At 43.5% G+C, this 27,521-nt stretch overlaps 1 protein-coding gene across 1 annotated transcript in view; it reads right to left on the bottom strand.

The window, feature by feature from the left end:
* si:ch211-186j3.6 (neural-cadherin) overlaps positions 1-27,521 on the bottom strand; it is a 666,499-nt gene that overhangs the window by 30,100 nt on the left and 608,878 nt on the right. The window contains 1 exon segment of the mRNA XM_056278708.1: positions 18,474-18,654. Coding sequence (XP_056134683.1) covers positions 18,474-18,654 — 181 coding nt within the window.

Raw genomic sequence — 27,521 nt, 5'->3', positions numbered from 1 at the left:
ATGGTCCCTCTCTGCAGTCACAAAGAACCCTCAAGTCAAGTCAAGTCAAGTCAATCCTATTTGTATAGCCCAATATCACAAATTACAAATTTGCTTCAGTGGGCTTTACAGCAACACATCCTGTCCTTAGACCCTCTCATTGGATAAGGAACAACTCCCTAAAAAAAAACCTTTAACAGGGAGAAAAAAATAGGAAGTAAGAAACCTCAGGGACAGCAACAGAGGAGGGATCTCTCTCCCAAGACGGACAACGTGCAATGGATGTTGTGTTTGCACAATTTACAGAATACAACATTGAAAGAGGATAACACAATTATAATGGAATCACAAAATTTATGAAGAATATGATGCGCAGGATGCCAAACAGTGTCCAGATGCCACCGGAACAGCTCAGGACCCAAGCCACGCAACCAGCATCAACATGTAAAAAAAACAAACAAGAAAAAAAAAAACAGGATAACAAAAATTATATGGATTTCTAAGATACATAAAAAGAAAACGTGATTAGGGGAATGCCAAGCAGCGTCCAGGTGGTGACCACTGTCACCACGGAGACCTGGGAGGAGGACCGACTGCACGTGCCCACAAGGGAGACTCACATGACATTATTCACACACAAAATGAGAAAGGAGAAGACATCATTCTGAGAGAGAGAAAAGATCTCTACAGTGAAGTAACTTTTGATAGCTTCGACTCTCTTGCAGCCAAGTCCTGCTAGCTCTAAGACCCGCCCCTCTCTTTTAGAATCATAGCTGATTGGACCTTAGCACTGGACGCACCAAATCAAATCAAATCAAATAATAACTAAAACTGACAACCTTGAGTTTTCCATGTTAGATTGCGAACTATACGTGCTGATTTCTGTACATTCAAGCTACAGATAGCCTTTTACTTAACGAGTGAGTGAGTGATGGGGTCTCACCATTGGTCGGACGGCCGAGTTGGGAGTTTCCCCATTGGCCATTGCTTTTTCAAAATAAATCGGCGCAAACGGTTTTCTAGTACGTTGTCAGCTGTTCACAGGACCGATGCCAAAACAGCCACTTTTTAAATGTAGTCGCGCAAAAACAGATGTTTAATAAATGTAGTCCCAATCCAGCCATATACTAGGTTTTAACCTCATCTTGTTCTTAACTAACATGGATTGTTAATATTGTACAATACTTTTTAGCACTTTAATGAACTCACTTTTTTTAAATAATTTATTACAACTATTTATATGATTATTTATTCACTATATCCAGGTTATTTATTGACAGTCTAATGGCATTTAGACTGGGCTACACTAGAAATGAGTGTCTGCCTAATTGAGGACTCTCATTAAATCTGAGATGACATTGAAGACAGACATACAATCCCATAGAGAATGAACTGAAAGACACGGAAGTGTTGAGTGCAGGAGTGACGGTAAGACGGGTGATTTTTCCATGAATAGGAACACATTTCCTCCTCAGTTTGGATATTACAGCCATAATTAAAAGCTAATTTGGTTATAACTGATAAAGCAAACATTTCATGAGGTCATTAATTCAATCTCCCTTGAACTGTGCATGCTTTGCCCCAGGCTGCACATTTTGATGACATCTGCAATGAGTCTCGCCTCTGGGATAGAAAAAAACTCTCTTAGCCAATGTCACTATCAAATATTAAATTAATTGATATTATACTTTACATTATAATTGTTTTGTTAAAAAATACAAACTAACATTTTTTTTCATTTGGTTGTCCATGGGGGTGGGTGGAGAGGCAAAATTGAGATGGTTTGGACATGTGTGGAGGGGAGATGCTGGGTATATTGGGGGAAGGATGTTGAATATGGAGCTGCCTGGGACGAGGAAAAGAGGAAGGCCAAAGAGGAGGTTTATGGATGTGGTGAGAGAGGACATGCAGGTGGCTGGTGTGACAGAGGAAGATGCAGAGGACAGGAAGAAATGGAAATGGATGATCTGCTGTGGCGACTCCTAACGGGAGCAGCAGAAAGTAGTGGTAGTAGTAGTTTATGGGGGTGGAGGGACTTTTGCCCAAGTTTTGGTAAATAGGCTTTTAGCTGTGTAATCTTTTGAATGAGAAATATATCCAAAATTAATCAATTTAAGTCCTTTGGCAATCTACAGAAATTATCTCGTGCTTTTGTTTTGTTGAACACTTGGTGTCTCAGTGAAAAGCTTCTCTCAGCTTGTCTTGCAGGGGAATTGTGCGATGGGATTTGATCCGGTGCCAAGAGAAGGCACAATGTTCCACTGTTAGCAACTCTACACCGGTGACCAGTTAGTCTCAAAACTGATGATGGGATTTTTTGAGGTGCCTTTTACAACAAAGCTAGGATTGGCCCCAACCTACATAGCAAACTCTGTAAATCCATGTGATGCTGAAATCAGAGCGCAGCCTGAGATCCCGAACAAGGCCCCTCTGGCCAATTCAGAGTCATGTATCAAGACTAAAGGTGATCAGGTTTTTGCCATAAGGGCTCTCACACTGAGCTGTCTGAGGAACTTTAGCCTAACAAAGTTGGAATCACCTTTGAAATAACATCTTAAAGGGAGTAGCAAACTTTCTTTTTTTGCATATTGTAGCTGAAAACATTGGTATGGACCTTGGATGGCAGTACTGACTGCCCTCATGATAAAAAAAAAATCGAGATATCACATTGCCGCTTTGAAGGAGTAAATATATGCTTTTTCTTATATCCGGGTGAAACTGTAATAAAGATCAACCCTTTCTGAATTGCTTGCTTAATATAAGGACATCGAAGGCACTGGGCTCAATGGGATGTAGGTGACACACGTGAGGTCCAGTGTGTTAGATCAATAAAATATGAGGCGGGTAGAAAGGCGGCATGTTGGCATTAGCCACCTAAACTCGTCAGATAGACTTGTGAGAAGCTGGGGTGAGGTGCCACCTTCAGCCAGCCCATACCACCATCACTGTCCTCTCTCCACATCTACACCCCATTTTTTCACCTTTTTCAAAATGTGAGTAGACATACTCTTAAAAGATAATTTTCAAAGATTGTCATTCAGCCTTAATAGTATAATATAAAATAAAAGTTTTTCTCTTATTTATGTGTCGCTTTAATCTTTCCATCCCTTGTCTTGATTTAAGTACTTTATTCAGTGTATACGTTGCAACTATTATACATTTGGAGTTATGGTTTTCTGCATTGTCTGTGATTAATATAGTTTTATCATTCCTGCTGCAGCTTTAACTGCTTTGATAGTCAGATTGTATCAAATAAAAACACGGATCATTATTTTAAGAAACAAAACTCTTTCAGAGAGTAATTAACTGTGGATGATATCATGAGCACAGGTGCCACAACAACGCTCTGTTCATCAATGATTAAGCATGTTTGGTGCCTCTGCAAAACAGATGCTTGCCTATCACCAAGTCCACAGTGGCGTTCTCTTTTGTTTGCACCTCTCTTATCAAGGCCTGTCAAGGCAGGGATCAATGCTGCCACATGTGATTACATGCAACATGATTATCAAGCCACATGTGCAAACAGTTCCACACACAAACCCACACTCATATATATATATATATATATACATATATATGTGTGTGCGTGTGTGTGTGTGTGTGAAGGTTGTGGCTATGTGTTTGTGCGTCCTTTCATGGAACTTTGTAGAGGAGAACTGCCTAACACTACTACATGGCTTTCCATCCAAGCTTGAACAATCTCTCCACTCTCTCACTCGCCTTTCAGGGGTTGGGTGGTTGATGAGAGCACACCAGGAGGGGGTGGAGGACGGACAGTGTGCAAGGATGAGCAAGATGAGGGCCACAGGAACTCAAAACATTGAGGTGAGAGGAGCAATGGACTGAAAAATGTGAAGGAAAGTGGGAGTGGGAGGAGAATGTGGTTGAGTGGAGGAGAGGAAAGAGTAAAGAAGAGAAAGGGGAGATAGAAGATAGGAGGCTGGAGAGGTATTGTGGTGAGGTGTTTCCAGTGCCACAAAAAACTGCCAAGTTTAGTAGATGTGGCTAAACACATCCAGTGCTTGCTTTGACTTGTTGGCAGAGCATTTTGTTTATTTTTTATTATGTTGCAGATTGTCACTTTGCAGTTGCATTCATACGGAACCCTGGCAAACTATTAACGAAACCAACCTACACAGCAGCGGAATATTGGGTTAGTAAAGAATTTCTTCTATTTATTTATTTATTTATCTATTTTAAAATTTTCATTATTTTTTTTAACACAGGATTAATTGTGAAATCAATAATCGAGTGGCTACAGCCTATATCAGCAAGCATTATTGGGTGGAAGGAAGGGAGATAACTGGGGCATGTTGGCAGTTCACAACAGCCAAAAGGCTGCTGGTCCATTACTTGGCCCACACACAATCACTGACACTGCCAAGATGTGAGGCAGTGATGCTTACCACTTAGTCACAGTGCAAGCTCAGTGGTGAAATAGATCAATTAACAGCCAGTGATTCTTCATTTTTATATGTTAACTGCTTGGTGATATTAGAAAATATTTGATTGTTCCTGACAATATAAACTGTAATATGTGATTCATAAAGTATGCAAACGCTGTGCCAAATCACTCACATTTAATATGCCAGACACTGCTTCTTTCACTGTCCGATCTGGAATGTGGTTTGATGTGATGTGAACCTTTCTGGAGCTGACGGAAGCAATACTGCAGCACACCACCTTTATCAGGCAAGGCTGGGGGCCAGCATGTATGTACACTTGGTCCAAGGTGACCAGCGGCCACCCAGTTTTTCAGCATGCCAGGCAGGGACTCAAATAATTTTGAGACAGCACAAACTTGATTTTGTCAGGAACTGTATAATTTATATTCGTGACATGGAACTACTTGTGTTAATGCAACATATGACTTGCAAATATGTGCAGGTAGAATACTTTCCTTACTCCACTGAAGAGATGGATTCAAAAGACTATAATATAGTTCTTAATAATGTACACTGAAACACAAAACATTACGACATACACCAGATACTCAGGAGTCTGATCACATTGCCTATGACAACTACCACAGTAGATATTATATTTTTCACCCATAAATCTCATTAAGACCTCTCCTAGGAGCTCTATGCTGACCACAGGACTGAACTGGCTTAGCCTACTGAGCTATGAACGGGACTTTCCAGCGTCAGTAGACTATGATGAAGTTATTAATATTATCAAGTCTAAATGCTGTAAACCTGTGCTGCAATTCTGTCGTTGACTAATAGTATTGCTGGAGAATATCGTTGCATGTCAAAGATCACAATACTGAATTAATTTTTAATGTGACATTAAAATCGTCTGACTGGTTACCAGTGATGCAGATGATACTAATGTAAATGCATATTTTAATTAACTGGATTGAAAATGGAAATCTTGATTTCGTTCCTATACTGTGAGCATTATTCTATGCTTAATAATACATTTATGTATGGAATCAAATATCACTATCCTAAGAAAGGTTTACTACATTAATGGCCCGTCACACTCACTTGAGAACAGTTTTAATCATTCAAATCATAGCCCTATTTAAACGGCTATATTTCTGGCAACGCTTCCTATTAAGGTACACAGTTGGAAAATTCTGGCCACACAACTGGCTTGGATTATTTATATAGGACAGATCTGAAGTCCCTTGATACTCTTTTCTCCCTTAAATTAATCCAGCTAATCCAGACAAAGAGGAATAGTGGTTACACTTTACAATAAGGGTACATTAATTAACCTGTAGTAAGCATTAACTAACAGTTAACAGTTAATTTGTTTAATAATAATTTACTAATCGTGTTCATCATTTACTAATATTAGTTAGTGCCTTAATTAACCTGTAAACCCTTGATAAATGTTAACAAGAGAAATTTGTTAATAGTTACTTAATGCTTACTAGGGTTAGGATGTTAATGCTTATCACTATTAATTAATGTTAACAGCATTAGTTACCTGTTATTTAACTGTTAGTTAATGCTTATCACTGCATTAGCTCATGTTAATTAATGTACCCAGTACTGCTGTCACATTATATTCGAATATCGAATTTAATTTCGAATTTGCATAAAAACACGAGATTCGAACGTAAATGGGGAAATTCGAATTGAATAAATAAATAAATAGATAAATACATTGATTGTACTTTAAAATTATTAATTAATCAATGTCAAAAATGCCGAAAGTAGGCTACGGCAAGAATTCCAGCTCTAATTACCCATAAGTCCATTACCCATAAGTCCATGGAGCGGAAACGTAGGCCTAGGCTGCAGCCAGAAACGAGAAAATGGAGGAATTTGGTGCTGCCGACAACGAGCCCGATGATCAGCATACCAGAAAGATCGTCACTCCAGAGAATCTTAGGAGTGTGATTTGGAAACACTTTGGTTTTTGGACTGTAAATGGAAAGACTGAAAACAAGGACAAGGTAATATGCAAACTATGTGAGCGTGAACTAGCATACCATAGTTCCACGACCAACCTACATGCAGTTCCATCATCCGGCCGAATACAAAGAACTGCAGGACCCTGCTGGTGCGTCTGCTGCTGCTAAACAACCGAGGCTGACAACGTTTTTCTCACCTACGGCTGCTCTGTCCTCTACACGAAAAGAGGCGATCACTTCACAACTCACCAAATTCATATGTAAAGACATGCGGCCAATAAGCATCGCGGAAGGTGGAGGCTTTAAAGATTTTCTCCGTGAAATTGAGCCACGTTACACTATCCCAGCAGAACCACAATAACTAAAAACATTGTGAAACTCTACGATACTACTCGTGAAAATGTACGCCAGGTACTAAGCGATAAGGAAATTGCACTCACTACAGATGGGTGGACGTCTATAGCCACAGACTCTTATGTTACAGTTACAGCACACGTAATATCGGAGGCATGGGAACTGAACGATTTTGTCCTACAAACGAAAGACTTGAGAAGTAGCCACACTGCAGAAAATGTTGCGGAGTGCATTTCTGGCACACTGAGGGATTTTCACATTCCCCGTGAATCGGTGATCGCAGTCACAACAGACAATGCACATAACTATGTGAATGCTGTGGAGAGGTACCTCGACACCGTTAACATACCTTGCATGGCACATACAATCAATCTAGCTGTACGTAAAGGGCTAGATGTCAGAGCCATAGACATGACACTTAGCAGGCTAAAGAAAGCAGCCGCACATTTCGGCAGGTCACCTACCGACAGCTACCTATTGGAGGATAAACAGCGTTTGCTGGGCTTGAAAACTGATCAATTAATTAACGATTGCATCACGCGATGGAATAGTACATATGAAATGATCTGCAGGGCATCGGAACAACAGGCAGCTGTTGCAGCTGTAATATTTGAGAAAAAATGGTCAAATCTCAAACTAACCACAACTGAATGGTCCATGGTCGAACAGATGCGTGAAATACTTAGACCGTTCAAGATTGCGACTGAGGCTTTGTCAACTAACAAATATCCCACAGCTTCTGCTGTATTGCCTTTACAGCATGATCTACTACTGTGTCAACTTGGCTCACCCATTCCTAATGCAATGCCCAGCTTGAGGGAAATGACCGCAAAGATCGACACAATTTGAGGAAGCGTTATGACAAAAATAACGAAGCAACATTCATGTTATTGAATAAAGCAGCATACCTGGATCCCCGCTTTCATAGTTTAATGCATTTATCAGAGGAACAGAAGGACCAAGTGCACGCAAACATTAAAGAAGAAATGGCCGTGAGATTTGAAAGTGGGACAGATGAGCATTCGTTAAGCTCAGACACTCATGCATGAAAAACGGCCCTGACAGCAACGGGCGATCTGTTTGGAGAAACATACAAGGGAAGGGGCGAGATGAGAGACGACCAAGAAAATGTACTGCACCAAGAGATGTGGTCCTGCCGAAGAGAGACAACGATGCCAGCAGACAGCAATCCTCTTCTATGGTGGAAGACGCTGGGTAGCGCAAAATATCCCCACCTGGCGCAGCTTGCAAGAAAGTAGCTGAGTGTTCCTAGGACATCAGTGTGTTCTGAGCGAGTCTTTTCCACAGCTGGGAATATTGTTAACAAAAAGCGCTCCGCTCTTGACACTGAACACGTTAACCAGCTGATATTCCTGGCGAATAATTAGTTAGGCCTATGTGTAGGCTATGTATAATCGTATTTACAAAGGCCACATAACTCACTATTTTTATTTTATTATTACTATTATTATTTATTTTAGTTATTTAGTTTGGTGGGCTTGCCTAGGCTACTTATAGGCCACGTTCTGTTAGTAGCCTACGTTACATTGCCATGGCAGCGCTGAATGCAGCCCAATTGCCGTGAGGATTATTGACATTATTACTTTTTTGAGAAGCATACTCTGTGGTAATTGTTTTTGAAAATATGGCAACATTTGACTTCATAATTTGCATTAAACTTCACTAATTATTTCGACCGAAATATGTTGTGTCTGCTTGTACCCTCTTGTGGATACAAATGGTAAAACGCATGATCAAAATAATTACTGGTCAATAAATTACGGGTTATTTTTAGTCTTGCCATTTTAAAGACCGTTTTTTACGTGGAAATTCGAATCTAAATTCGAATATGGGTACAATTCTGCCACGAATATCGAATATGTTTTTTTCTGAAAGTGACAGCCCTAGTACCCAGTATTGTAAAGCGTAACATACCTTACGTGAAAACATGTGTGAGTCTCCATAAGAAAGAGCGAGTGTGTGTAGGAGGGGTAAGGGGGGTTGTGGTATATTCTATACCATAAGATACCAGTGGTAAAGTATGCATGTTTCACTTTGTATGTTACTGTGTTTTGCATGTAGCTGGCTTCACGAGTGTGCCTGTGTGCATGTTAAGTAAATGCTTGCATTTAGATGTGATTGCTGCATAATTACCACCTACATACATCTGCTTGTCCATTTGTGTGAAAGAGAAGCAGAGAGTGATTACATGTCGCTGTTTTCCTTTATACTTTCATTCCTGTGACCTTCAATACACTACACGACTTTGAGTAACGAGTTTATTTATTTAGGAACAATTTTAACCCTTGTGCTCTGTTCAGGTAACATGATGCATTTTAATGTTCTACTAAACAGAACAATACTAAGAAAGGGTTTTTCAACATGAAATGACTGGTGTTTGGCTCAATCTCTCTAAAGAACATCAATAAGAACACATTTATGTTTAGTTCATATACAGTACAACCCCCCCACCACTACCCCGCACACATATTTATATTACACATTAATTATATTTGGATGATACAGATTTGGATTTCATTGGGTTTCCCAAGAAACTCAATGAAAATACACCAGCAGAGCTACAGCACCTCGCCTGGAAAAGGGAAACTGCCCCCCCTGGAGCCAGACCTGGGAAGGGAGCTCGCCGGCGAGCGTCTGGTGGCCAGGCCTTGGCCCATGGGGCCCGGTCGGACCCAGCCCGAAAAAACAACATGGAGTCACCACCCAGTGGATCCAACACATGTGGGGTGAGCATTGGGGTAGGGTGCAATGCAGGCCACGTGGCAGGTAAAGGCGGGGACTGGGGCGTGCCGACTTCTGGCATTGCAGATTGGTCCTCGAGATGTGGAATGTCACCTCTCTGGCAGGGAAGAAGCCTGAGATGGTGCGGGAGGTGAAGCGGTGCCAACTAGATATAGTTGGGCTCACCTCCACACATAGCATGGACTCTGGTACCAAATTCTTGGAGAGGCTGGACTCATTACTCTTCCAGAGTTGGCCAAGGTGACAGGCATCAGGCGGGTGTGGGAATACTCACAAGTCCCCGGTTGAGCACAGCCATGTTGGAGTTCTCCCCGGTGGATGAGAGGGTCACCATGACTGCGAATCGCTGTGGGGAAGGCTCTGACTGTTGTGTGTGCTTATGTACCAAATAGCAGTTTGGAGTATCCGGCCTTCTTGGAGTCTCTGGGTGGTGTCCTGGATAGGGTTCTGCTTGGGGACTTCAACAGACATGTGGGAAATGATGGAGAAACCTGGAAGGGCGTGATTGGGAGGGACGGCTTCCCCAATCGGAACCCGAGTAGTGTCTTGTTATTGGACTTCTGTGCGAGTCACGGATTGGCCATAACAAACACCATGTTCGAACATAAGGTAGTTCATAAGTGTACTTGGTACCAGAACACCTTAGGCCAAAGATCGATGATAGACTTTGTGGTCGTATCATCAGATCTGTGGCTGTATGTTTTGGACACTCGGGTAAAGAGAGGAGCAGAGCTGTCAACTGATCACCACCTGGTGGTGAGTTGGATCAGGTGGTGGGGAAGGCTGCCGGACAGACCTGGCAAACCCAAACGTGTAGTGAGAGTGAACTGAGAACATCTGGCAGAAGCCCCTGTCCGTGAGGTCTTCAACTCCCACCTCCAGAAGAAGTTCTTCTGTATCCCAAGGGAGGCTGGGGACATGGAGTCTAAGTGGGCCATGTGCAAAGCCTCTATTGCAGACGCAGCAGGTAGGAGCTGTGGTCATAAGGTCATTGGTGCCCATCGAGGTAGCAACCTAAGAACCTGCTGGTGGACACCGGTGGTGAGGGAAGCCGTCAGGCTGAAGAAGGAGGCCTTTCGGGCTTGGTTGGCCCAGGGGTCTCCTGAAGCAGCAGACAGGTACCTGGAGGCCAGAAGGGCTGCGGCTCCGGCAGTTGTGGAAGCAAAAATTTGGTTGTGGGAGGAGTTTGGTGGGACTATGGAGGAGGGCTTTCGGTTGGCCTCAAGGAAGTTCTGGCAAACCATCGGCGACTCAGGAAGGGGAAGCAGGGCTTGACTCAGACTGTGTTCAGCCGGGGGGGGGGGGGGACTGTTGACCTGGACTGGGGATGTTGTCGGGTGGTGGAAAGAACACTTTGAGGAGCTCCTGAAACTGGCTAACATGTCCTCAGAGGAGAAGGTAGAGTCTGAAGACTCAGGGGAAGCCCCACCCATATCGCTGGCAGAGGTCTCTGAGGTAGTTAAGAAGCTCCTTGGTGGCAAGGTGCCAGGTGTGGATGAGATTCACCCCAACTCTGCTAAGGTTGTCCCTTGTCTCAGATTCTGTTTGTGATATTCGTCCCGGCCCCAGACACTCCCGTCATCTACATCCTTCCACTAACCCTGATACGATATCCCACATCCAAACCCTATGTTCCCACCGCCCCCCCCCTCCACTGCACCCCCCCCCCCGCTGGACAACAAAATCCTGGTTCTTACTTATAAAGCCCTTCACAAACTGGCTCCCCCATACCTCACTGATCTCCTCTCCCCCTACCAACCCCCTCGGTCCCTCAGATCCACCTCAGCCTCCTTTCTCTCTACCCCCAGGTCCAACCTCCGTGGCTTTGGTGACGGAGCCTTCTCCAGAGCAGCTCCCAGGCTGTGGAACTCACTTCCCCAAATCATTAGAGACTCAGAATCCCTCCCACTCGTCCAATCCCGTCTCAAGACACACCTTTTCTCCATTGCCTTCTCGTGCCCCCCCATCCGCTCATACACCCCTGGTCTGGGGCAGGCTGGGGACTGAGTGCTTTACCTGCATCTGTGATTTATGTGATTTATGATGTTTGTTTTTCTTTCCCTTTATATCTGTCCAAGTCAGAGAGCACTGCTGGCGTCGTCTGCGGCTGCCGCTTCTCCCTCTTGTACCTCCCCCTTCCCATCCACCCCTGTATGTCTGTGTTATGTTCATCTGTCGTCTTGTTTCACTCCATTTAATGTAAAGCGACTTTGAGTACTAGAAAAGCATTATATAAGATTGATTTATTATTATATTTATGGACAGGATATCAAGGCGCACCCAAGGTGAGGAGTGTGTCCGTTTTGGGAACCTCAGAATTGTAGCTCTGCTCTTTGCAGAATACACTCACCGGCCACTTTATTAGGCACACCTGTCCAACTGCTCGTTAACGCAAATTTCTAATCAGCCAATCACATGGCAGCAACTCAATGCATTTAAGCATGTAGACATGGTCAAGACGATCTGCTGCAGTTCAAACCGAGCATCAGAATGGGGAAGAAAGGTGATTTAAGTGACTTTGAACGTGGCATGGTTGTTGGTGCCAGACGGGCTGGTCTGAGTATTTCAGAAACTGCTGATCTACTGGGATTTTCACGCACAACCATCTCTAGGGTTTACAGAGAATGGTCCGAAAAAGAGAAAATATCCAGTGAGCGGCAGTTCTGTGGGCGAAAATGCCTTGTTGATGCCAGAGGTCAGAGGAGAATGGCCAGACTGGTTCGAACTGATAGAAAGGCAACAGTAACTCAAATAACCACTCATTACAACCGAGGTATGCAGAAGAGCATCTCTGAATGCACAACACGTCGAACCTTGAGGCAGATGGGCTACAGCAGCAGAAGACCACACCGGGTGCCACTCCTGTCAGCTAAGAACAGGAAACTGAGGCTACAATTCGCACAGGCTCACCAAAATTGGACAACAGAAGATTGGAAAAACGTTGCCTGGTCTGATGAGTCTCGATTTCTGCTGCGACATTCGGATGGTAGGGTCAGAATTTGGCGTCAACAACATGAAAGCATGGATCCATCCTGCCTTGTATCAACGGTTCAGGCTGGTGGTGGTGGTGTAATGGTGTGGGGGATATTTTCTTGGCACACTTTGGGCCCCTTAGTACCATTTGAGCATCGTGTCAACGCCACAGCCTACCTGAGTATTGTTGCTGACCATGTCCATCCCTTTATGACCACAGTGTTCCCATCTTCTGATGGCTACTTCCAGCAGAATAACGCGCCATGTCATAAAGCTCGAATCATCTCAGACTGGTTTCTTGAACATGACAATGAGTTCACTGTACTCAAATGGCCTCCACAGTCACCAGATCTCAATCCAATAGAGCACCTTTGGGATGTGGTGGACCGGGAGAGTCGCATCATGGATGTGCAGCCGACAAATCTGCAGCAACTGCGTGATGCTATCATGTCAATATGGACCAAACTCTCTGAGGAATGTTTCCAGTACCTTGTTGAATCTATGCCATGAAGGATTAAGGCAGTTCTGAAGGCAAAAGGGGGTCCAACCCGGTACTAGCAAGGTGTACCTAATAAAGTGGCCAGTGAGTGTATGTGGTCTTGTTGTCTTCATCAGAATGCGACCGTCGGTGCACACTGGGGCGGTTTGCAGCTGAGTGTTAAATGGCAAGGATGACATTCAGCACCAAGTCTGAGGCCATGGTTCTCTACTGGAAAATGGGGGATTGCTCCCTCCGGGTTGGGGATGAGTTGTTGCCTCAAGTGAAGGAGTTCAAGTATCTCGGGGTCTTGTTCATGAGTGAGGGTAGGATGGAGCGGGAGATTGACAGGCGGATTGGTGCAGCATCAGTAGTAATGCGGATATTGTACCGGACCGTTGTGTTGAAGAGGGAGCTGAGCCGGAAGGCAAAGATTTAAATTTACCAGTCAATCTTCATTCCAACCCTCACCTATGGTCATGAGCTTTGGATAGTGACCGAAAGGGTGAGATCGCGGATACAAGTGGCTGAAATGAGTTTCCTCCGTAGGGTATCTGGGCTCAGCCTTAGAGATAGGGTGAGGAGCTCGGACATCTGGAGGGAGCTCAGAGTAGAGCCGCTGCTCCTTCATGTTGAAAGAAGCCAGTTGAGGTAGTTCGGGCATCTGATTAGGATACCTCCTGGGCGCCTTCCTCTGGAGGTCTTCTGGGCACGTCCAACTGGGAGGAGACCCCAGGGTAGACCCAGAACTCGCTGGAGGGACTACATGTCCAATCTAGGCTGGGAATGTCTTGGGACCCCCAGGAGGAGCTGGAGGGCATTGCTGGGGAGAGGGATGTCTGGAGTGCCCTATTTAGCTTGCTGCCACCATGACCCGACCTCAGAGAAGCAGCTGATGATGAGATGAGATGAGATGGATGATACAGTAACAGGGTTAAAAGAAAATGGAAAAAAGAGGAGGGGGATCCTCATGAAGGGGTTTCATCTTTTGTCATTTCACTGCTCCTCAAAAACAAAAGCATCCTGTGCATCATGTTCTTCATAAATTGTATGTCCATTATAATTCTGTTATCCTCTTTCAATGTTGTATTATGTAAATTGCGTGAACACAACATCCATTGCATGCTGTCCGTCTTGGGAGAGAGATCCCTCCTCTGTTGCTCTCCCTGAGGTTTCTTCCTTATTTCTTCCTGTTAAAGGGTTTTTTTAGGGAGTTGTTCCTTATCCGATGAGAGGGTCTAAGGACAGGATGTTGTGTTGCTGTTAAGCCCACTGAGGCAAATTTGTAATTTGTGATATTGGGCTATACAAATACAATTGATTTGATTTGATTTAATAAAATTTGGTCTTTTCAAGAATGACTTTCTTTTCTTTCCTTTTTTGGCTCATTAGATTTAGTTATATCATCCTATATATGGAAGGGTAAGCACCCTCGGCTAAACAAAGTCCATCTTCAAAAATCAAAAAGAGATGGAAGCTTGGTAACTTCCATTTCTATTACTGGGCGGCTAATATATGCTGTCTTGTGTTTTGGTCGAACTTTCATAACCGAGCTGACTGTCCATCATGGGTAGCAATAGAGTTGAATTTTGGCAAAAACCTATCCATCCCAGCGCTGCTTGGGTCCTCACTCCCTCTTCCCTCAAATAAATTAACTGATAATCCGATCACCAGACACACCGTGAGAGTATGGGCTCTGTTCAGAAAACATTTTGGTTTCCATGTTTTTCATCTCTCTGGTCCTACTGCATCCAACCACTTCTTTCAATCCTCCTTACTTGATTCTGCATTTCAGGACTGGCACAGAAGGGGTATTGAGAGCTTCAAAGATCTTTTTATAGACAATATCTTTGCGTCATTTGAACAACTCTGTGGAAGAAAGTTAAATTTACCAAATAAAGATTTTTTCAGATATCTACAAATTAAACACTTTGTCCGCGCTCAGATACCAAATTTCCCTGAGGCACCTGATATGACCACCGCTGATGCATTCCTTAATCTTCACCCATCACGTAGAGGTTTAATATCCGCAGTATATGACAAGCTCACAAGTATAAGACATGCCCCTCTTGACAAGATTAAAACTGCCTGGGAGCAGAATTTAAGCCTTTCACTGTCGAATGATATATGGAATTCAATCTTTAGGCTGGTTAATTCAACATCCCTTTGTGCCCGTCATTGTCTGTTACATTTTAAGGTGGTGCACAGAGCCCATGTGTACCCGGATGTGAGTCCCATCTGTGACAAATGTAAGGGGGATGAGGCTTCCCTTATCCACATGTTCTGGGCATGTCCTAGACTTGAAAAATACTGGGAAGATGTCTTCCAAACCCTATCCCTAACTCTCAATTTCAAACTAGAACCTAACCCCCTGGTCGCCCTGTTTGGCACCACTGGCAAGGATGACGTACACCTGACCCCATCCAAATGCCGCATATTGTCCTTTGCTTCCTTATTGGCCAGGCGTGCAACATTGCTGAGATGGAAGGATGCTGCCCCGCCCACCCACGCTCAGTGGCTGAATGATATTATGTCCTGTTTAAACCTCAAAAAGATCCGCTACTCAGTCTGTAACTCCAAGGACGAGTTCCAAAAGGTGTGGGGACCTTTCCTGGAATACTTTAAGAATCTCCAGCCAAACTAAAGGATTATTGTCCTATTCTCTACTGCTGTTTGTTTTCGTTGATTTATGTCAGTAATATAACCTGTGAAGGCCTACCAGTTTCTAAACCCCCCATTTTCCATTTACTGCCTTACCTATTTTTCTATATTTTCTAAATTCTAAACCTGACTTTCAGCACTTTCCTGTTTCACTCCAGGGATGAGATAAACCCTCTTACATAGTGCATCCCGGCTTGTAGATGGGGTTAGTGGGGTGGGGGTGGGGGGTGATTAGGGGTAAGATCGTCATGTTCCTATATCATTTTTTACATCATGTAAATCTGACATATCATGCACTTGTTTTAAAACATTTGTAAGTATTGCTTGTTGTTTAAAATCCAATAAAAATATTTTTTGAGAAAAAAAAAAAGAATGACTTTCAGAATTTTCATCAGGACTCAGCTGTTCAAAGCCCTGTTGTGTATGCACAGGCACACAAACAGTGAATTTGCCAATCCTCCTAACCTCTCTTTCTGTAAAACACAAGACATACCCACCATCTTTTACTCATTATAGTGTGAGAAATTGCAAAATATAATCCCAGAACATTTCCCTGCACTGTTCACCTCACATAATAGCACATGGTAGGGCAGGGCAAAATAGTGTTGTGTACTACAGTGTGGGCCTTTGCATGTTACCCTCTGCACTATGAGAAATATTGTCTGAGAACATTCTGTTTTTCCTGTACTCTACCCCTCAAACCTGTACAAAGTGGGGGGGGGGGCAAAATAGATAAATATCATTGCATTAGAGTGTGAGTATCTTCAATTACTACAGTCTACCAATATCATCTGCATGCTGTCAGGGATGTCCATCAAAAGGAGCAAATGATTCAGTGCTCAGAGGGCCCTGAAGCTACTTCTGCAAGACGCATACTCACATATTTATATCAATTTCTTAAAGATAAATATGATAAAATAGTTCCTAGTCTAAATTGTTTACCAAATTGAAGCAGCACTTTCTATATGCATATATGCAGTCTTTCAAGAGATAAACAACAATTATTGACCAAAAATATTGTTAATATTTAAATGAGATGATGATTTGGTATATTGGGTATTTCTAAATAAAGCTTACAATTTGTATTGCTATTAAATGAAAATAGATGGTCTGGGTTAATGTGACCAGTGAAAAGTACATCCACTGCTAATTAGTGAACAGAACATGAGGGTTAAACATGCCCCCTACAGTTTTCCCAAAAGTTTAGCAAAGTGAGTACGATGATCTTTTACTGGTCATTTTTGGAAGCCTTTTTTTTTTTGGAGGGGGGGGGAGTAGATTTTTTTCCACTTTTTCTCCCCAATTGCAATTACCCGACTCCTCTGAGCCATTCTGGTCACTGCTCCACCCCCTCTGCCAATCCGGGGAGGGCCGCAGACTACCATCTATCTCCTCTGATACATGTGGAGTCGCCAGCTGCTTCTTTTCGCCTGACAATGAGGAGTTTCAAAGGAGGGACGTAGCACATGGGAGAATCACGCTCTTCTCACCAGTTCCCCTCCCCCCTGAACAGGTGCCCCGACTGACCAGAGAGGGTGCTAGTGCAGTGACCAGGACACATACCCACAGCCAGCTTCCCACCTTCAGACATGGCCAATTGTGTCTGTAGGGATGCCTGGCCAAGCTGCAGGTAACACGGGGATTCGAACCGGCGATCCCAGTGATGGTATGCAACGGAATAGACCGCTAACCGGACACATTTTTGCAAGCATTTTGCCTCTATCGTATACCATACTGAAGAAAGAGTAAAGAAAAAGGGGCTGGCCAGTGAAAAGAAGCCATGCAACAAGGGTCCCGGTCCAGGATGGGACCCAGGGCTGTGTGCTGAGGGCTAAGGGCCCTTTCACACCTGAACCAAGGTTCATTTTTTTTTTTACATTGTATACATTTGATCCAGTTAGTTTTGGTTTCACATTCCAATTATGTGAGCGCACTAAAGAACTTTACTTGACATACCTATCGTCTATTGTCATCACCTAGGTGGGCTGCATCTCGCTGTACTTGATATTGATTGGTTTGTATACAGGCATGCATCTGACGTCGGCGTATTGTCAATTTGGTGGGCCTTCTATCGCCATTTGAATTAATAGAAAAAAGTGAATGAACAGATTCCTTTCATTGCCACTATAATAATATTATAATGACATTACTACCAGCAGCATCAACCTCAAGCGCGATACTCGAGACTAGTTCAAATTCGCCAAATGAACATCCACGTCATGTAAAATTTTATTTTATTTTTATGAGTTGACTTTTTATAATGTCGTCGGACAATATTTAAATGAAAAAACTTGGTCTCCTCCTCTACCCATGTGCTACCGTGACTCATTTTTCCATTTTCTGGTTCTGACGATAGCCTGTCAGAACATCTTGTAATTGGTACAAATGTCTGAACCATCAAGAAAAGAAAAAAAAATCACACTAGAAACAAACCAAAAAATGGTTCGGTTTGATCTGGAACGAGACAACCTCTTTTTATCAGACCAAGGTTTGGCTTTTTGGTCCAGACCAGGAGGTTTCACACCTGTAGTTTTGGTTCAGATCAAACTGAAAAGTCCAGAAGTCCGGACCAAACGAGGAAGGCACCCTAAATCAACATGGTGTGTGTCAACTGGGTGAGACATCGGTATGTTTTCTTGCAATTAGCTTTTCTAACAGGCCAGACGTATATGCATGGTGCTGATGACAGCAGAAGAGAACTCAGCTCATCACAGCTGATCATTAAATTGGGTCATATACCATTCAGCTGAAGAGGTTATAATTGTACTGATATGAGGATGAATATTTTTGTGCAACGGCAACATTTCATCACATATCATATGGTCTACAATGGGTATTTATTGGATACAATAGAGAATGTGTGTGTTTGTACCTGTGTGTCATGGGTGCCTTTACCTGCATTCATGCACTCTCCACAGGTCAACACAGGTGAAGGGGGGGGAACATTTATTCTTTTTGCAGGAGTCAGAGGAACATCCAAGGGAGAGGCCCTGCACGCTGACCTTCGAGACCCCGTCTCGTGGTTGGTTGTCCAGTGGAATGTGGCGTCCATTGATGCGAAGGTCCCTAATGCAACCTGGGAGGATAATGAAAAAGGATTGATTGAAAAAGCAAATGAAAAATTGATCACTGCACACACAGAAGTAGGTTGAAAAATGTCTCCTTAACTCACTGCCATTGTTTGACAAGACCAAAGCAGACACGTACGTGCATGCACCCACACCCCCCACACACAGTTGCATATTTCATGCTTTGTATATCATGGCTGCCTCTTTTGAAGAAAGAGACTTTTAAAGTCCATTTACAAAACCCTTGCATTGTCTTTAGAAGAAAGAGACTTTTAAAGTCCATTTACAAAACCCTTGCATTGTCTTTTACTGCCTGAGGCAAAACTGTCTACATATTTCCCTGTCTAACCCTGGGACCTGGCTCTATCTCTTGTTCTTTCTCTCTCTCTCCTCCACTCCCTCTCTCTTTATGTCCTTCTGCTTCTATCAACTTTTTCCCCCTTTATGTACTTTCTTTGCTTCATTCTGTAGTAACTTTCACACATCACCTCAACAACACTGCTGTGTATGTGTCTCTCTCTGTTCATGCCCCAACACACGTATGTTGTCACACACACACACACACACACACACACACACACACACACACACACACACACACACACACACACACACACACACACACACACACAAACTTTTTCCCCCTTGGGACGGCCATCATCTCAACTAACAAGATACAGAACCATTTAGGCGACTTGGCTGTTAAACTGACACATGAATCATTCATTAACACAAGCACAAAAAAATGACATTTCTCACCATAAAAGGAGTGATTATTAATAGATAGAAAAGGCCTATTTCTGGTGCTGCTTTATGAGAAATACTTGTTCATGGGGCTAATGTGCCCTGAGCTATACATCCCACCACACATCATCCACAGGCACTACCCTCATCTGACACAATTTTCTCTCTTCCTCTTGTTTTTTCTTACACACTCTCAAACACACATACACAGAAATTGGCACACACACCCAGCAGAGCTAAGGTTAAACCCTACTAAGAGGGGATCGCTCTAGGAATCGTTGAAGAGAGAAGAAGAGGGAAGGTGGTTTCAGACCAGTGCACATTTCCAGAGCTCTAATTTCTTGTTCTTAATTTGACACCAGCACTTTTATCAGTGTACATACACTGTCTGAGCCCATAAACCAATAATGGATGATGGAGCAGGTACATATTATTCAAATCAAATAACAGTAAATACTCTGACGTCGACCATTAAATGTGGCACCAGGGTACATCTTAAAGGTGGATACAATGGCTTTGGACAGTTATCACCTCCCTATTGTTTATTTCTTGCTTGTTTTTCTGCATTGCAAAGTCAAATTAAACTATAATTAAATGGGGAAGGCAGAGCAGAAGTGTTACTAGATCTTAGTCAAAGAAGGTTGAATCAGTTCACCTGGATATGTTTATTGACAGATACGTTTCATCACTCAACTAAGTGACATCTTCAGTCTGAACACGAGATTGAGAGATGAGACTGAAAATGTCACTTAGTTGAGAGATGAAACATATCTGTCAATAAACGTATCCAGATGAACTGATACAAACTTCTTTGATTTTCTTACCTGGATTATTGAGCATGTATCAAGACACTGGCTCTTAGGTTTGGCCACCAACATATGCACTTTGAAAAGTTCTGGTGTTCTGTAATTGGTAAGTCTAGGAAGGGCTCCTCTTTACTTTTTTCTTGAGTAGGCAAGTAAAAGCGAACCTGCTTCAAAAGAATCCAAATGTATTTGTTGTCTTGGGAGAGTATAAAAATGATTTTATTTTACATGGCAGAGAATGACTAACACATTGGGACTCACTCCCGCCTTCAGGTTCTACACAGATCTATACAGGTAAGTTACACACCTGTATAGATTGTGTCAATATACAAGTGTTAATTTACATGAAGGGTTCCCAATCAGTTGTTTACAGAATACATAGGTAAAACATAAAACATGCCAAAATACTCATCTGGATGAAAAAAAACACATTACATGCCCATTTAATGCATTGAAATTAAAAGAATACAGACACCTCAATGTTATTGATTTTTTTTTGAAAACTTTTTTTTAAAGGGATCCAACTTAAAGATAACTGCTGTCTCCCCTGGACTTTGTTGGTAGAGGAATGCAGGGTAACACTTTCTATGAAGCTTGCATCTATACGCCCTATAAGCATCTATAACACCCTATAAACATCTATTGCATCTATAATGCCCATACTTTCCTATAATGTGTATTACAATGACTAACGGCTATGGCTGAAGACTGTGAAATAGCACTGAAGTCTCATTATGCATCTCTACAAAACTTCAGCAAAACAAGTTGGCTATTATGACATTTGACAGATAAACAGGCTAATGATGACATATTTATAATGCATAAATCCGTTTTAAATTGACATAATATATAATAAAGGTGGTTATGAGGTCTTGTGAGGGCATATACGTGGTTATAATGAATCTTACAATGACTTATAGCTACACTTATAGGGTGTTATAGATGCGTATAGGGCGTTATAGATGCAAGCTTACTAGAAAGTGTTACTGAATGCAGTTAGATTATTATCATTGTTCATGGCTGCCAGTAGTTGAAATATTGATTTTCGCATAGGGTTCATTATTCACTTGTTAACGGTTATTTCACCTACACTGATGTTGCAAGTTGAAGTAAACAGCATAATTAAGTAACTTCAGTGTTTGGTATGGTTCAACGAATAGCAACTTCATATAATTCCACACACTGTTGTCAGAAACTAACACCTCAAGTCACTCTAGTTGAAAACAGTATTGTTTCACAGGCAAAATCTTTTGGCTTGCTTGCTACTGTGTTTAAATCAATACACACCCACACACACACACACACACACACACACACACACACACACACACACACACACACACACACATATATATATATATATATATATATATATATATATATATATATACATATACATGCAAGTTCCTGTTTTTCCCCAAGTACAGAGATGTTGGCAAAATTTGAAAGGTTTTTGTTGAATTTGGAGCCTGAATTAATGTGGAATACACTTTGCATATTTGAACTACATGTATTAATTTTGATGATTAATTCCTTCAAAGATGGAAGTACAAATTTTTTCCATTCAAACTCAGATCACTGATGGAACTGAAATTGAAACATAATGTTCAGAACATATTCAGCATGCGGTTCTCTGATGGCACAAATCTCATGCCATACAGAGATAACAAGACAGAGCAGATGGCAGCAGCCCATGTTGGTCATAGCTAATGCACTTACATAAATTGACCTGGTCTAGACAACAGTATTATTGTTAAAACTGAAATGATTGTTTTTGTCAGACATAGACAGTAGGAAAGTGTAACCAATGTGAATCAGGGCTGAGACGGGCTACGTTTGCACAACAGGTTGTGATGCCCAGTTCCGACTTTGTGCCTATAGCTTTTATTTTTATTTTGACCGCCTGTTTGGCCACCTGTTAACATCTGCTTTTACAAGGGACCCACATGGGGCATCCAAGTGGCATGGTGGTCTATTCTGTTGCTGACCACCAATACAGGGATTGTTGGTTCGAATCCCTGTGTTACCTCTGGTTTGGTTGGGCGTTCCTACAGACACAATTGGCTGTGTCTGCGGATGGGAAGTGGGATGTGGTTATGTGTCCTGGTCACTGCACTTGCTCCTCCTCTGGTCAGTGGGGGCGCCTGTTCGGGGGGAGGGGGAGGGAATAGCATGATCCTCCCATGTGCTACATTCCCCTGGTGAAACTCCTCACTGCCAGGTGAAAAGAAGCGGCTGACGACTCCACACGTGTATCGGCGGAAACATGTGGTAGTCTGCAGCCCTCTCCAGATCAGCAGAGGTGGTGGAACAGCAAATGGGACGGCTCGGAAGAGTGGGGTAATTGGCTAAGTATAATTGGGGAGAAAAAAAAGGGGGGGGAGTAGGGATGGGTATCATTAGGATTTTATCAATACTACTACTCTTATCGATATTGCTTATCGGTTCGGTACTTTATCGATACTCTTATCGGTTATTTTTGATTATTATGCAAGAAAAAAAGACACTTAATTAAGAACAGAATCGACATTGCTTTATTATTCTATTATAGAACTTTATATAAATATAAACAAATATTATTTATTCAGCAGCAACAGCAATGTTTTAAATGCGTCTGAATTATAGACTTTATAATCAACATTCAACAACAACAAATAAGATAAGAAAATATAAGTAGATAAAGATAAAGAAAAATATATATATATATTAAAAATACATTTTTACAGCAAAAGGCTAACGGAAGTTCAAACAAACAAGAACCTAGAACATTATCCTAACAGTTCTTCTGCAGAAAAATTAACATATCTGCCTTCTCCGGCAGGAGTCGTGATCTCTCCTGACTTATAGTGTCCCCGGCTGTAGAGAAGACCCTCTCACTGGGGGTGGAGGAGGCTTGGGCACAGAGGTAGGTGGTTGCAAGCTGTGTCAGCAGGGGCAGAGTACCTCTCTTTTCCCACCACCACAAAGCAGGGGATTCTGACATGGGGATGGAAGGCAGGCCTTTGTAGAGTTGGAGTTCGTGATCAACTCGTTCACTGATGGACAAGGTGTTCTGCTGCATGGTGGTCCGCAGCTCCATGTCTTCATCAGCAAACAGCTCCTCCGAGGCATTCCTTGGTTTGTAGAGTGGAATGGCTGTCTCCTCCTTTCCTTCTTCTTCTGACTCCTGTTGCTGCTGGTCTGTGACTGCGTGGCCCTGCTCCTCTGTGTGGCCCTCCTCCTCTGCTACAGCTGCCTCCCTCAACCGGTCCCAGGTGGCATCACTCTCCATCTTCCCTTTGAACCTGGGGTCCAACGCTGTCACCTCGAGTAGGAAGGCCTGGACGGTGTCTTCCTGGTAACGTCAAGAGAGATTCCCCCAAACCTTCTCTTTAATGCTCGACACAAACAGTGTGTCTTCCTCCTGCACTGTGAAATGGTCTTCAAGTTTCCTGAGGATCGGGAGGATTTGGCCACAGGTGGGAGTTTGTTCACTGGAGACGCACAGGGTGGATGTGTACATGACACGCATGAGTTGTACAAACTCCTCAGCCTTCTGGAAATCCTCATCTTTCAGCCGGCCCAATTTGTCCTTTTCCATCTGTTTCCTGAGTCGTGGGTCCATGGATGCAGCTTGGATTGCTGGGTATTGCTCCATGAATCTTTCTACCATAAGGAAGAGAGAATTCCACCTTGTTTTCACATCAAGGATCATTGTGTGTTGGGGAAGGTCTGAAACAAACAACATTTTCATCACAGCACACTTGAATATATAATTAAATTAATTAAAATTTGATTGGGAATTTAAAAAAAATGCTTTAATAGGTTGAACTGGCTTCTTACCTAGGAGCTGCTGCTTTTCTTTCAGGACTGTTTTAGCCATGGATGACCTCTTCATCCAGACAACCACTGCCCTGATTCTTCCTGCCCACCTGTCAATGGCACTGATCTGATAGATTTTGTGCGCTGCTATGTTCAGTGTGTGAGCAAAGCATCCGATTTTCAGGACATAGAGTTTCCTTATGGCAACATCCATATTAGCAGCATTGTCGACTGTCTCTGCTACAATCTTGCCAACTTCTATGCTAAATTCTTCAAGAATTTCTGTGATCTCCTCTGCCACTACATCTCCTGTTTGTGCCTGGTAAACAGCTCTGGTTTTAAGCACCTTTTGTTTCACACTGCCTTGGCTTGTGTAATGTGCTGTAACCGTGAGGTAGTGGTCCTGAGTTAAGCTGGTCCACCCATCAGTTGTAATGGCTAACTTTGGCACATCTTTAAGCTCTGCGATAAAATTGGCCTTTTCAACATTATACCAGGAAGGAATCAGCGTGTTACTGAGGACATTCCTGCAGGGAGGGGTATATTTGCAGTTGAGAGCATTGGTCATCTCCCTAAAGTAAAGAAAGGATTGAATTATTGTAAATTTGTGTGGAGTGGTGGGAATAGCTGCTTCCCTTTTTGACAACTATGTATTAAAAAAAAACTCAACATACACTGACTGATTATTTGTTACCTAAAGCCCTTGGACTCCACTGTAGAGAAAGGGTGCAGGCCTTTGACAACAAACTGGGTCACAGCCCTGTGACACTCGTTCACCCTATCCTCCGCCATCCTTCCACTAGCTGCTAGCGTGAAGGGACTTTGGGCTTGGCTGGGACCGGTGGTGGTTGAGGGAGGAGGGGTGGGCTGGGATATGGTGGCTGCAGCCTCAGCCTGACAATCTACAAAAAGTTGTGAAATCTTTCAAATATTTGCAGCTAAACAATTAGCTAAGCAATTATATTTTATTTATTAGTCTATTCGTAATAATTCGTTATTAGCCTAGCTAACTCCGTATCTATGGCTTATATATTTGTAGCTAAACAATTAGCTAAGCAATTATATTTTATTTATTGGCCTATTCGTAATAATTCGTTATTAGCCTTGTTAACTCCGTATCTATGGCTCATACGGCTTACCTGCAGTGGACGTGGATGGAACACTACGAGCAAAGCAGTCGAAAACTCCGCATTTCTGCAGATTAATACCATGTTTCGACAAAAGATGTTATATTTCACGAACTCCAAAATGGCTGAGAGGGTTATTGCATTGTGACATCATCCACAATAGCTCGCTGGAAAAAAGAAAAACGATGGAGGTGCATTCCCCGTGCCAATCCCGGACAATATGACCCCCTGTGGTCATATGTCCTCTCACCGACCACGTATTGGCACGCCCACCGGAAGCGCTATTCAGCTTTCCATCTCCAACTAAATGAGATCGGTCGATGGCTGTTTCTCTCGCTGGGATTAAGAGTAAACCTGCAAATACGCAAGTAATCTAGTGATATACTGGTATATTAGATACTAACTTATAGTTAGATTACCTTTTATCGCCAAGATGTTCGTTAATCCGGTCGATGTGGCCGGATTCTACGCTTGGTGCGGGTGTGTTAAACCGGCGACGCTCCAATGGGACCCCCATCCGGACTGTGTCTCCCATATCCCGCATGTTCACTACACGGGCTACTTGAGGGATGTAGACCGTAATGAGATCGACTGCAATTTCTGTAAAACCATCAGAGGATCGGGGCGCCAAAGGTTGGCTGCCCTGTACCGTCAAAGATGGGGACTTGCAGATCCCTTCGCACCTGCTAACGAGGTGGCTAGCATGGTGCTACCTAGCTACAGTCACGGGACGGCGGCTAGCATTAGCATCCCTCCGGAGCCAGAGGCTATCCCACCATCCGGGGTAGTTAGAGAGGACTGGACCAATGAGATCCTATCTCTCCCTGGTGAATCCGTGGCATGTTATTCGGCGGGTGCGGAACCCGAGGATTCACTGCCTGAGGAAGTAGATGATCAGGGCGTGGAAGACGACCAGCCAAGTTCGTTTCAACCAAACAAAGATGGCGACGCCATACAACGTGGGTCCGAAACATTCGCCAGTTTCCGCAATCTGTTCGCGCGAGCGGTCAAGTCTGCCGACATCGTTACCGAGCCGGGAATCCTCAAGATCCGGTGGTAGCCGATTTTCCACGAATGGCAGAGAGGGTCAGGGACTCCACACTACCACCTTATCCTCACATCGAACGAGCGTTTAAGCGGGCGGAGGCGGATCCGCTACTTAAATCGTCCTCAAAGTTCAGTCAGAAGGGGGTTGACGTCTTAGCAGTCCAGGTTAGGAACCTGAACTACAAAGACTGGAAAATTCCGCAACCAGAGAGGGACGTTTTATCGTTCAACCCTAACACCAAGGTGGGGTCTCGTGATACTCCCAAACACCCTTCGCAGTGGGGCCAACAGGTGGATCGTTACACGTGTGATGCACGGCACGTCAGTACACGCGCAGCTGGACTCGTCTCAACGGCTGGGATGATAACGGCGTACATGCGCAAGCTCTGCAGCCTATCAAACGTCGAGCAAAGCAAAGCCACCATCGCTACAGCAGGTATCGACGGGGCCGAGTTCGGTGACGTAGTGGCCAGCGAAGCAGGTTGTGAGTACATCTTGGAAATGGAACGCATAGCTGACTCCCTGGGATCGCTGCTGTATTCCATCGCTCTAGAGTGCGGTTATAGCGCAGCTGCCTCCACCCTTTCGCGCAGACGTCTCTGGCTAGAGACAGCCGGGGTAAAAGAGGAATTCTGCAAGGAGTGGATGGCCCACTCCTGCGCAGGGTACCAGGGCCTGTTTGGAACGACCCCGGACATTATCAGCAAATACAAGGCCGCCCAGGCCGAGCGCAAAACCTTGCAAAAGGAGCTTCTCCCGATGATGAAGAACCCGCCTACCCCTAAGCCCGCGGTGGGCAAAGGGCAGGGGGACAAGCCTGCGCGCAAGCAGAAATGGAGAGAGACTTATCCAAAAAGAGGTGGTAAAGCGGGGCGCGGGCGTGGACAGGGCTCATGTCCAAACTCCCAGTCTTCCACAGAAGCAGCGGCCAAGGCGGCCAAGCCGGACAGCACAGACACTTCCAAGAAGGGAGCTGCCAAGTGACGTGTTTCGGCAGGATGTTACGACCCACACCAACAGACTGATTCCAGAGCCGTCTCCGGCGATATAGACGCTTGTTCAGGGGACACAGCGTGCGCAGGGCTAAACACTGCGCCTTTTATTTTGGTTTCTGATGCACAGTCTACTTGTTCTATTCCAAAGGTTGTGAATGTTAATAAAAGTTTTTATGTTGGTGATGATGGTGATTGCATATTAAAAGGTTTGGAACGCAAGTCTGATTGTCTGTCTGAATCTTTAGGTAAAGATGATGATAACAATGTAATAACATCCCTGCTGGAAATATTGGATAATAATGACATGAGCGCAAATGCGCCCCTGGGAGGGGACTATGATGCGACAATGTTTAGT

Source organism: Lampris incognitus, chromosome 4 (assembly GCF_029633865.1).
Source record: "Lampris incognitus isolate fLamInc1 chromosome 4, fLamInc1.hap2, whole genome shotgun sequence".
In the NCBI taxonomy this organism is placed as follows: domain Eukaryota; kingdom Metazoa; phylum Chordata; class Actinopteri; order Lampriformes; family Lampridae; genus Lampris; species Lampris incognitus.
Note: the sequence above shows the minus strand (reverse complement) of the source record. Positions and strands in the feature narration are given on the sequence as shown.